A 12,887-nucleotide genomic window follows, 5' to 3' on the forward strand; every position below is an offset into this window, starting at 1 on the left:
TGTTATACTGTAAAACCAGTGTTTGGGATTGAACAGCCTACGCATTTTGAGTAGCAGCAGAAGGTTTTTAGGTTGTTGATCAGAGCAGGACAGGGGTACCTTGCACTCCATCCTCTTGTAGCCACTAACAACCAAAATGAATTGCATACGCCTACTGGAGGCAGAGTCCACTGGCTTTCAGGAAATGATTTTATTACTGCAACTTGTTGTCAGAAACAAAATAAGACCTCCCTTTTCTTTATTGAAGATGGATGGACAAAATTAGATGTCAGAGCTCCTGTTCTGCTGCTCTGTCTAGGAAAACACCATGGTTTCACTGTGCCCAGTCATGCAGGTACACAGTCAACACCTGTTTGCTTTGGAGACTCTCATGTACTGTTTACTTAGTAACTCAAGTGTCGTGACAAGATGTGATGCATGGAGAAAGGAAGAAACTTGACACACAGTTATAACAACCAATGCTGGAGATCCTCTATTGTTTGCATGAGTGTGTGTTTGTAGTTATGATATGTGTGGTATATTTGTACTTGTGAATGTGTTTGCACAAGGTTTGAAGCAAACTGTAAGATTGTACTACATCCACCTGGTGATGTAGCAACAAAAAAATAGCTCGTCCACATGAATTTAGACAAATACAGCTGACAGATTTATAGAAAATCTAATCCAAGTTGCCAATTCCTTTTCTCGTATTATTCCACCACAAATGCAATCAGCCGTCACACTGTTTCACTTCTGCTTATTAAGACAAAAAATACTACAAGCAAAAACTGAAAGCTTGACAAAGTGGAAAGGCAAGATACTCAGGGAAAGTTTCCTGAGTAAATGAAGGAGATATATTAGAGATGGCTGTTATTTGTGATGTTGTCAATGATACTCATTATATGAGGATAGAGAGCTATGCTTGTTTTAACTCAGTTGTTTTTCTTGCTTTGCTCTGTAGACCAAAGATTTACTAGTAAGGTAGTGTAGAAATAAGTCACCTGAAACCTCTGAAGCGGGAGCAGAGGGAGCAGTGACGTTACAATGCTTGTAGGGAGACATCCCAGGTGAATAGGGTAAAACATTTAACTACAGGATGAAACTTCCCCTGTTGATTACTTACATAGGACAATTATTTTTTGTATTGCAAGTTTTCTGAAATGTTATGTGTAAATATGTAAATGAGGTAGTATCTTGTGAAATACAAAGATATGGTATGGATAGTCAAATTCCATACATTTTGCAAGAAAGAAGAATAGTGTGTAAAACATTTTAACTAATAGATATCGGCATAAAAAAAAACTCTACTTGGGTATCTTGCCTTATTGGGAAACCAGCAGTCAATGTGGAATGGATCCACTGTCGGGTGGAAGGATCTAGATCTTGTGCGAGAGATTGAGAGGTCAGGGTCACATCCAGGCTCTCTGGAATCAAACTACTCCATCTGGAGCGTGTAAAGACCTAACGGCAGCCTTCAGTAACTTAATGTGAAACTACTGAGAAACCTTGAGAAGAGTGACCAAGAGAAACAGAGGTCCGGTTCTGACCATGGTTTGTTGTGATTGGACATCTGCGCGGGCCGTGAGTGGTTCAAGCTAAACATCCTGTTGAAACACAAGAGGATTCACGAATGATGCACGCGGTATCAGAGAGCTCAGGGCCAAAGGATGATGTTGAGTTTGGAGTTGTTTTATTAGACCTGCATGGGCACTTGGATGAATAAAGAGGCCGAGGTGTCCACTGATCGCCATCTGGTGATGTGCTGGATCAGAGGAAGAGGGGAGACTCGTGATCTCATCAGGTAAACTGAAAACAGGTGGGAAAAGCTGTTGATATGACGTAAGGTATATCACTGTCCTTTAAAAGTTGAGCCAGGAAGACCTCACATTCAAGTCACCGCTCCTCCGACAGAGAGAACAACCAGTCAAGTGCTTGGGTATTTGGGAGAGGACGTAAAACATTTAATGCTTAAGATTTAAAAATATTTGATTTCAGTAGCTTATATTTTGATGTTGTGTATGCAGACTGGTGCCTGACACTGACAGTGAAAGCCCCTGTGGCCCCCCCTGCTGGTGAAACTAAGTTTTACTTCTAATGATGTCATGTGTTTTTACAGTGTATAAAGGCACAATCCCTTATTCCAAATGTAAACAAAGAAGTCGACCTATGACCTTAACTTAAAATCACCAGAATGGAAACTGTTATGACTCTTCTAATACATGGACTAATACTAGAAAACCGAAACAAAAAGTTTTGCATTGTTTTTAAAGGTTCTTTTTTGTTGTTTTTGTTTTAATTTCAGTAAAACATAAATGAAATCACTTAAAAGCCAATTCAATTCTTTCATCATGCAATTAAAATATTTCAGTATATATGCAAATACACCTGCAATGTAAGCAATCCAACAAATACTAATAAAAATACAGATTGACCCTTTAATGAACATTATTGGTACTTAAACTGCTGACTCATTTTGTTTTACATGCAGTGCACATGCCTGTGTGGTATGTCCAACAGTTAACAGAGTTTACAGAGTTCATACCATATAGTTCATCAACGATACAGGAATGTTCTTTCTGTGTTTTGTTTTGATTTTTTCTCATCTTTTTAATTTTTTTTTTATCTCTGTTATTACTTTTCTTTATTTCTTTATGTTTTTACATCAGTTTTACTTTTTCACTATAAAATACATTGTAGGAAGTATGAACAACATCATATGTTAGAAAATGCAAATGAATGTTAACTCCTGCACTTCTGATACAAAGTATTAAAAAGGTGCAATGTAATCATATGTGAGCTGTCAGCATTTGGCAGCTGTAGCAGAGACTTAGAACTAAAGTGATCACAGTAAACATGATGCCTACCGCTGTTTAAAACGTGTTATCAAGTTATCATTGCATGGTAATGCAGTTGAAAGCACAGATTGGTTTGAATTAAAGTCTGCTCCGTATCACTACACAACAGTTATGTAACTAACAAAACTGAAATTGTGATAGATTAAGTAAATAGGAAGTTTTAAGTGGCTGCCTGGAACAACCTTTTAAAAAATCTCAAAATCTCTGGTCAACAGAAATGTTGGTTAAAGGTGATTTATCATAAATGAGCTGAAAAATACCAAACGTGTAAACGATCCTTTAGGGCATGTTGGAGTTCAGTCAAATACGGTGTCATTTTGGAAGAAACGGCACGCATGCCTGTAGATGGGTTGATCCTACTGAGTAATTATGACAGAACAGCTAAAGGTTTATTCTATTTGGTGGCTATACAACAATGCTGGGCATAAAATCATCAGAGAAATTCAATAAGAATGGACATCCTCCCATTGGGTTAGTATATAATCCCTAATAATACTGGATACTAATGTGTTTTGTAACTACTGACATTTATAAATGCCAACAGATGAACTCAGGAATCAGTGATGATACTGATAAGCTAGTTAGGTGTGGGCATTGTGATGTGAATAAAGGCCTCCATCTCGCTGCACCTTTAGTGCTGTCTCTAAAATCCAACCACTAGATGGTAGTGTTGTAGTAACAATAAAGGACTTCCCTTCATCATTTCTATAAAACTTAATGCTTATGTAATGATTCACATAGTTAATCACAATGACCGAGATCATGATAATTGCTTGTATACAACTGTTTTTGATAGCCCTTAATAATTAATCTGATTATCTGATGTCTTTAATTTTGTCTAATACAGCTATTGACCTATTTGTTTTATTGTAAATTTCTGAATGTCAACAGTTGGTTTTAAATGTGTTCTATGACAACATTTCACTTGATTATTGAACATCTCATTTCACTTTTCCTTTAACCAGGTAAAAGTCTCTTTTTCAAGCTGGCCAAGAGGGCAGCATTACAACCCACGTTACAACATTAAATACACACTAAGAGAACTATCACACACTACAAAAGAGTATACAAAATATCCAGTTAAGATGCAATAGTCTATTCCCCTGACCAAATCTACTGTCCCCAGTGACTATAGATATAGATATAATAGATATATTATAGATGTAGAAAGTCAGGAAAGAAATATTATTGAGCAACTAGAAGCGAGGGATAAAAAAAAAGAAAAAAGATGCAAATGCACAGATTATTTGCAACCTTGGGATTAATTATGGGGATCCTCAAACTGATCCACAACTAGTTTTGCATATACTGTTAGATGTATAGCTTAAATCAGGTCACAGCTCATATCAGGTCCTAATTATCAGAACAGAGCATCCAGTGGTTCTGCAGACAAAGGGGACGAATATGGAGGATGGAACCTGCCAAAATCTAATAAATAAATAAATAAATAAATAAAGTCATTAAATGTAGCAAAAATAATATTAAAAATAAATGTAGCCATTAATTAATTAATACAATCTGACATAAATTTATATTTCTGTTTTAATTTGCTTCTTTATTTATTTACTTTTGTATTAATTCCCTTATTCATTTACTCTTCTGTTTTATTTTCCCTTTTATTTATTTATTTTTGGTTTTGGTGGATTCCATTCTCCGCTGGACAGTTGGGGCCCAAAGTTTTGAATAAGACCGGCCATCACTAAATAAAAATGTCCCCTTTAATGGTGATCAGGTTTTTTGCCGCCCGTTTTTCTTTTGATTCCTGGTGCATGAAAGTTTCTTAATGTGCATGATGAACACAACATCCTGTGTGCAAAGTGGAAGCTTGTGGCTGCTGTGGGGTAAGTGTTCGGTAAATCTAGGGTGGTGTCAACACCATGCATAGTTACTGCAGGTCTCATCAGAGAGAGAGACAGAGAGACAGAGACAGAAAGAGAAAGTTAGCCACAATTTAGTATTAGACCCTGTGTGTGTGTGTGGGGGGGGTTAGTCAATGAAACATCTGCCAGGGGTGGTGACCTCTCTGACCCCCCCCAGCATTCACTTGAGAGCAGACAACAGATACAGCCCTGCAGTGACACCCCCCCCCCCACCCCCTCCCCCCACCACCAACCTCCCTTTTTTTTCCTCTTGCCTGTGCGCGCGCAAGAGCAGCTGTCATTGGGTCGAAGCGGGTGCCCGCGCGCTGCATATAGCGAGACCATCCTGTTAGAGAGAGAGAGATTGTACTGCAGCTCTGCATGGCCATCTTGTATCAGACAGGATGAGACGCTGAGGATGTGAGACAGGAGACGCGAGCAGCTCTCTCTACCAGACATATATAATACACAGCTCTAACACCAGCTCTGTCTGTCTCTCTGTCTGTCTGCCTGTCTGTCCGCCGCCGCGCGCGCTGAAACACCTCCATCGAGTTGTGGATTATTGGGAGGACACCGGAGTGGAACCATGAGCTGGGGGTCAGAGCTCTGGGTGAGTCTGCGCTGCACTTGTATCTCTATAGTTTATGTTGTAATGGACACTGTGTGGATCTAACGGTCCTCACACGCAGTAAACGTGCACATGACAGTGCGCAGTGGCTCCGTGTTATCACTGCTGCTGCTGCTGGTGGTGGTCGGTGGATGTTCAGCCGATAGCAGCTAATCTGTAGCGGTGATCACTGCGTGTTATTACTGCTCGTTACATCATGGTGTAACATAACATGGTAAAACGTGGATGGATGTTGGATGGATGGTTGGATGGATGGTAGCCGTGTAAAACCAGAGCTAACATCCATTTTAGTTCCATATGAGCGTTTCTAAGCACGCTGTCTTTCTGTCCGTGAACACACACACACACACACACACGCACACACACGCACACACACACACACACACACACCCTCACATGAGAGCAGCTCCTCCTGCGGTGCCCAGTTGTTGAGGCTGGATGTTCATGTTGCATTGACACTTGCTCTTTTTTTTTCCTAAATACATGCAACAACATGCATGTAAAGTGTGTGTGTGTGTGTGTGTGTGTGATCACTGTCACTAGAGGAAGTCGATGGTCAGGTTCTCTTATTTCTGTGCACGCTGAAGGGTGGTGAGGCACCGCAGGCTCATTTCTAACAAGACACTCACGAGTAACTACTGAAGAACTGCATTAATAGCTTTTGATTTGTTAAACTGGATTTTTATATTTAACATCAGGATCAGGTTTATCTGCCTCTATCTCTCTCAGTATAGAAATAAGAGCTAGAGGGACAAAGACAACCAAACTGGACAGATATAGGTGAAGAAAAGACACGTCAGTTATGTACACGAGTAGTGGAAAAATAGGTGTATATATAAATATGATATGAATATATATAAAAAGTACCAATGACCAACAATAACATAAGAATAACACAATAAAAGAAGTGTTTTGGAAGTTGTGAACAATACAACTACTGTACATGTATGTACATGTCTATATACTCTGTGTACAATGAGGAGGGTTTATAGATGATATGTAGTTAGTTAGTTCTTTTATTGACACAAAAGTTCAAATATTTGGGTCCAAACAATATATAAAAGAAAGAAAAAAACATACACAGTAAACCCATTAATATGAAGAAATATTAAAAGGTAATACGATTAACACCACAATATCCCATCAGTCAGTCTAAAATCACCTGCTGGTGCTCCAATAACGCCAGAACTACAATTCTTTTATCAGCACATATTACAACAATTTGTGCATTAAAAACTGTAAAAGAGACAGTAGATTTCTCCCTACCAAATCTACTCCCAGTGACTATAGATATAGATATACTAGATATATTATAGATGAAAAAAAAGATGCAAATGCACAGATTATTTGCAACCTTGGGATTAATTATCTGGATTCTCAAACTGATCCACAACTAGTTTTGCATATACTGTTAGATGAATAGCTCATATCAGCTCACAGCTTATATCAGGTCCTAATTATCAGAACAGACAAAGGGGGCAAATATGGAGCATGGAACCACCCAAAATAAAATTAAATGAATAAATAAATAAATAAATAAAGTCATTAAATGTAGCAAAAATAATATAAAAAATAAATGTAGCCATTAATTAATTGATCAAATCTGACATAACTTGATATTTCTGTTTTAATTTGCTTCTTTATTTAGTTACTTTTGTATTAATTCCCTTCACTTTATTCACAACTTCTGAGGCTAATGAACTATTTGGCTCTAAATGTGAATGCCTGATAGGTTAGTCTTAGATTTAGACCAGAACCTCTAGAATCCCTGGGACCCTGGATGACCTTATACATCTTATGAATGTGTGATTGGACTCATCAGGCCCTCTCTGAGAGCAACAATAGAAGACAAAGTATAAAGCCCAGTGACCTTACTACAATAAATTCCTGTGCAATGATGTCACTTTTCTCTGAAATTCTCAGTAAGGAGTGTTTCTCACAGTCCAGCAGTAGTCCTTATCAGTCCAGCCTCCGTATCAGAGGTATTTCCCCGGATTCACACACACACACACACACACACGTCGAGGCCGATGTGTTGTAAACTACAGCATGTGGAATAATGAAGATTACAGGACCGTGTTGACTATTTTTACGACTTGATAATAAGCAGCTGTCTCCGGAGGAATTCCTGTTGTTCAGATTTAGTTTCAGTGGCTCTTGTTGATTTGTTGTGGAAATGATCTGCTGTAAAAGGGAGCCGTCATTCTGCCGACAGACCGCCTGACAGATGTGCCGGCGTGTTATTGCAGGATTCGTTGTACATTTAGTTTGAGTGGTGGTATGTTTTAAGTGTGTGTGTCAGTGCAAACATACAAGTTGCTACATGGAGTGTGCATTTGAACCTGCAGGAAGCCGGGTCACATTTTATTGACGTAAACTCTCGAGCTGCAGGCCGACAAATCTGCTCGACACCTGATCACAATACTGCAGCGTGGAGATCAAACTGCAGTCTGATGTCAATACTATGAGCTGGATTTGTGTCCTTCTCCAGCGAGCAGCAGAGGGGGCCTGCAGATAGTTAAATCAGGGATGTGTTTTCCTTTCTAAGAAAGAAAGGAGGGGGGCGGGGGGCCCTCCGCTGAATTCTCCAGTAATTTACCTGGTCCAAAGTTCACAGGGGAAACCACCAGCACTCCACATTCTTGCCTTCTCCCAGTGATGTCAGTGTATTTTTACTTTACTACTGCAATGCTTGACTGAGAAACGCCGCTGCCCAGGTAGTCATGCACAGCGAACACAGCCTGGAGACATTCTACAGGCTTTCATGTGCACCTTCAGTCTGGAAAACATTTGAACGTTTTTTAAACAGAGCCTGAGCTTTAGCAGAGAATAACGTATTACAACCAGATGCTCGCTGGCTTTTTCTTCAGCGGGCTGAATGGAATCCAGACACTTGTTCCTTTAATCTTAGTAACGGCAACAGAGGACAGCAATACTCTGCAGGTGGCTGTTGCCCCTGGAGACGGCACACAGCTTATTTTCTTGTTGTCCCGAACCGGCTCAAACAGTAACACCAGCACTGTTGCTGTGGCAGAGCAAGAGCAGGATGTGGTGGGTTAACATAGTTCTTTGTTTTTTTTTTAAGGCCACATGTCGGATTGAAACCTCGGCTACCTTGTTCTTATTATTAGGGCTGAAACTAATGATTATTAATTATTATCAATTATTCTGCAGAGGCCAAGATGATGTGTTCCATGTCTTGTTTTGTGCAACTAAGTCACAAACCCAAAGAAAATCTCTTTACATTGATCTATAACAGAGATAAGCATCAAATCCAGGGCTCATAAAAATGTCTATCATATATAATTTTTACCATGATATAGGCTAGGCCTATATTTATTTAGTTTTTTCTCTATAGTTCATTTCACGCTCAAGTTCTTAAAATGAGAAAATACTTCACACAGGAGTATACACATGTGGTTATTTCATATAGACTATTTATTGAATAACCAGAAAACATGCTATATCGTGATATATATCATTATCGAGATATAAAAAGACGTATGACGGGATAGAAGATCGCCCAGCCTTAATCAAATCCTCACATCACATTTTAGGAGCTGAAATCAGTTGATTTTTGCTAGATAGATGACAGTTTCTGTATAATTTTCTGCCGATCAATAAATGATGAATTGACTAATAATAGTTGCAGCTTAGCCTTGTACAACAGCAATATCTTAACATAGCTGTCGTTTAGGCATATCCCATTCATCATAGTCAAATTCAACTCAACACCAGTTAATCTAGATTCCCTCTAATGTTATTTTTAAGGGTAAGATTCAGTATTTTGGACATCAGATTCATTTTCACGCTGTTTATGATCTCTGTTTTTGAGTTTAGTTCGCTTAAAAAATTAGATGGTGCAACATGACAAATGAAGGATGAGGCACCACTGCATGTTATCATGCTCATCCGGTTGTCTCTCGCTCTGAACAGGAAAGTAAATGATTTTTCAGGAAGTGAAGTCATAGCAGGGTTTCTCAACCGCTCACGAACATCACTGCTCTGGTTGAGGTGCTGCAAACAGTCTCGTTGTGATATCACTGCTTCATGAAGTTTGAAGCTGATTGAAACTTTATTTCAATAGAGACCTGTTGTATGGCTGCTATTGTTTAGGGGTTGTGCGTCAGCATGAGGAAAGCACCACAGTCACTTAATAGTCTCCAAAATGCTGAATGCCTTTGGTGCAACATCACAGCACTGATTATAGTCTTCAGCGTCCACTTAAAGACTGGGGATGAAAATTATGACCATCGCTGGGCTGTCCTCGTAACATTACCGACAAGGTGCCGACACAAGTGGTGCAAAAACATTGTTTGCATAAGGAGACTCTTTCGCTGCAGAGGAGAGAATATTAGTCGACTAAGGGCTCCCGAATACCATTTCTGGGGCTTCGAAGCTTTGGTGAGAAAGTATTCAAAGCTTCGGGACAGTGCTGCTGCCACACTACTGTACACACACTACTGTACACACACTACTGTACACACACACACACCTCTACACATAATAAAACAACGATATCCATCTGAGAATAACGAATAATTATTAATGTTGTGGGATTATTCCTTATTTCATGGGCTAGTTTGGGATTTATACATTATTATTATTACATACTTACATAAAAAAACAACAACAATAAAGCATTCGAATATTGATTTGGAGATTAATCACCATGGCAACGGTCGAAACTTCGAAGCATTCGGGTCAGCTCTACAGTCGACTAATATTTCTTCAGTCATTATTCATTTTGAATGCTTTTTAATGCTGATTGACTTATTTCAGAGCACATCTCTGGTAGACAGCAGATAGAAAGTGCTGCTTTTGTCTGATACTTTGTGGAGAAACTCAGTTTTACAGATCTGTCGATTAAATCAACTAATCGATTAGTCGACAACAGACAACATCTTATGAGTGTTAGTCCACTAAGAATTTCTTTGCACTGGCAAATATTCAGGGCGTTAAATCCTCACTGTGTATTTACAGGGTTGTGTTGCAGAGTACTGAAATGTGCTGGAAGATGGTAAAGTTTGAAAAATGCAAATTCTTCTTCTTCTTTTTGTGCGAGCAGAGATTGACGTAAATGGACCAGAATCACGTGCATCATGCACGTTAAAGAGCTCAAACCCCGTTCAAAAGAGGCATTATGTACAAACGCAACCCAGGAAGAAGGAAGTGAAATGTGGTGAAACATGTGACTGTTTCTCAGCAGAACAGGGCTCAGAAAAAAATGAAATCATAAACGACTATTTTAAATTTTGAATAACTAACTTCAGAGGCATCACGCTTTAAATAACCGCTCTAAATCAAGTTAGCCGTGCTTGTTGTAGAAAGTTCGAAGAAAGGGAGACCGCAACATCTCAGAAGTATTTCCTCTTGGGGCTCGGGTGTCAGAGTCACAGAGTCAGAGAGTTGTCACTCTGAGCAGCAGAGGTGTCACTACGGTGCTTTATAAATACAATTATTACTATTACTAATCAGGCCAACGGTATTTAGTCAAAGGGAGATCAAACACACACTGACTAAATATCAGCAGTACACACTGTAGTAGAGCTGATGGGCAATATATCAATATTATATCCATATTGTGATGATGAGACTAAATATCATGTTAGATTTTGGATATGGTAATATAACATAAGTGCTGTCTCTTCCTGGTTTTAAAGGCAGCATTACAGTAAAGTGATGTTATTTTCTGAACTTACCAGACTGTATAGCTGTTCTATTATTTTCCTTTAGTCATTATATCCACATTAATGATGATTATTTATCAAAAATCTCATTGTGTTAATATTTTTGTAAAAGCACCAAAACTCAACCCTACAATATCAACGTAATATTGATATCAAGCAGGGCTGCACGATATTGAAAAATTATCTAATTGCGAATATTTTGACTGATATTGCAATTGCGATATGATTTGCGATATTAGAGGGTATGATCATTTTTACATCATTATTCTCAATTCATTGAAAAACATATTCAAATGATCATGGTGTGATTTTTGTGGGGATCTGTACCAAACAAAGAAGTTTTCTTAAGTCGGTAGAGTATGATGTGTCGGCCGGGACACCTCTGTAGGATTTCCTCCTCATCCGTCCTGCCATTTGAAAATTGCATCAGAATATATTGCGATTTAGATAAAATTGTGAATAATTGTGCAGCCCTAATATCCAGGTATTTGGTCAAAGATATGGTGATATTTGATTTTCTCCATATGGCCCAGCCCTAGTGCACACATGTAATAGCTCAAATAAAAGGAGAAGTTGAACCTCCCAGGCCTTTCGTTGAACAAAGTGACGACTCCACCTTTCCACTATGATGCACCTTGAATGTTTCACTTCTCCCGTGTGGTTCTTTTGGGAACTGGATGTGAGCTTTTCTCACAGTTGCACTACACTAAATCTTCATCTTCAGTCTGTAGGATGTAAATCTGGTCTCGTGTCACGCAGCGTATTGATGAGACAACATGGACAAGGCTGAAGCTCTACTCAGAGAGCAGCAGCTGAAGGTGAGTTGAACTGCACAGAGGTCATCGGGAGGGCTCCAACTAACCGTTATTTTCATTGACGATTATTTTCTTGATTGATCGATTAGTTGTGTGGTCTATAAAATGTCAGAAAAATGATGACGTCCTGAAATGTCTTGTTTAATCCACAACTCAAAGATCAGTTATCTGTCGCAGAGGAGGAAAGAAACCAGAAAATATTCACATTTAACCAGCTGCATTCAGACAACTTTGACCTTTTTTTTCTTAAAAGATTATACTCAAACCAATCATCCAAATAGTTGCAGATTAATTTAATAGTCGACAACTAATCAATTAATTATTGCAGCATCGGCTTTAAAATAGTAGGTGAATTGGCCCACGTGTGGTCCCCTGAGTGAGCCACGCTTAACATCGTTCAAATGGTGCGTTGCTTTGTTCACTCAGTGTCAGTTGGGGCATGAGTTGTCTTGCCTTTGGGGACAGCTTGAGAGATGTTTGTCTTGGATTTGTAATTGTCGGCACACTCCTATCTGTTAGCCATCGGCCCTAATGTAACTGAGCAGGGAAAGTGATATGGTCTGGGGAGGCCTTTTAAACGCCACTTGTTGTCTCTGATGTCAGTGAGCGCTGCTCCAGACTCTGCCAGAGGAGGGGGGGGGGGGGGGGGGGGGGGGGGGGGGGGGGGGACGACGACACAGACTGAACGGTTCAATCAGAACCTCATGCTCGTGTTTTTGGGGGATTCACATTGAGCTCAGTGATGCATCAGGGCGGATCTCCTGGTAGCGTTGTTATGAGTCTGAGACAGCCTGGTGTTAGACAGAGATTTCCTCAGAGTTGTTGCTGTTGTAGATCTGATCTGGGCTCAGACTCCCCCACACCCCCACCCTCCCCCCCCTGGGTCCAGCCTCCTCCCCTGCTGTTCACTTGACATTCAGGGCACTTCCAGGGCTGAAACCTGAGCTAGTTTGTTTCCTTCTGTCAGTGTGCTGAAGTACTGAAACCTTTGGCAGACTACGACAGACATCCCTTCACCCCCCCCCCCCCCCCCCCCCCCGCCCCACATTAAATCTTATACT

General features: G+C 39.7%; 1 protein-coding gene across 1 annotated transcript in view; it reads left to right on the forward strand.

The window, feature by feature from the left end:
* Positions 1-4,977: 4,977 nt before the first annotated feature.
* The window catches only part of LOC119478614 (formin-binding protein 1), a 78,876-nt gene continuing 70,966 nt past the window's right edge, over positions 4,978-12,887 (forward strand). Inside the window, exon 1 of the mRNA XM_037753473.1 lies at positions 4,978-5,303. Within this exon, the coding sequence (XP_037609401.1) occupies positions 5,280-5,303 (24 nt within the window). The 5' untranslated portion in view covers positions 4,978-5,279. The remainder of the gene's footprint in view (positions 5,304-12,887) is intronic.

The sequence above is a fragment of the Sebastes umbrosus genome, chromosome 19 (genome assembly GCF_015220745.1).
Source record: "Sebastes umbrosus isolate fSebUmb1 chromosome 19, fSebUmb1.pri, whole genome shotgun sequence".
Taxonomy (NCBI): domain Eukaryota; kingdom Metazoa; phylum Chordata; class Actinopteri; order Perciformes; family Sebastidae; genus Sebastes; species Sebastes umbrosus.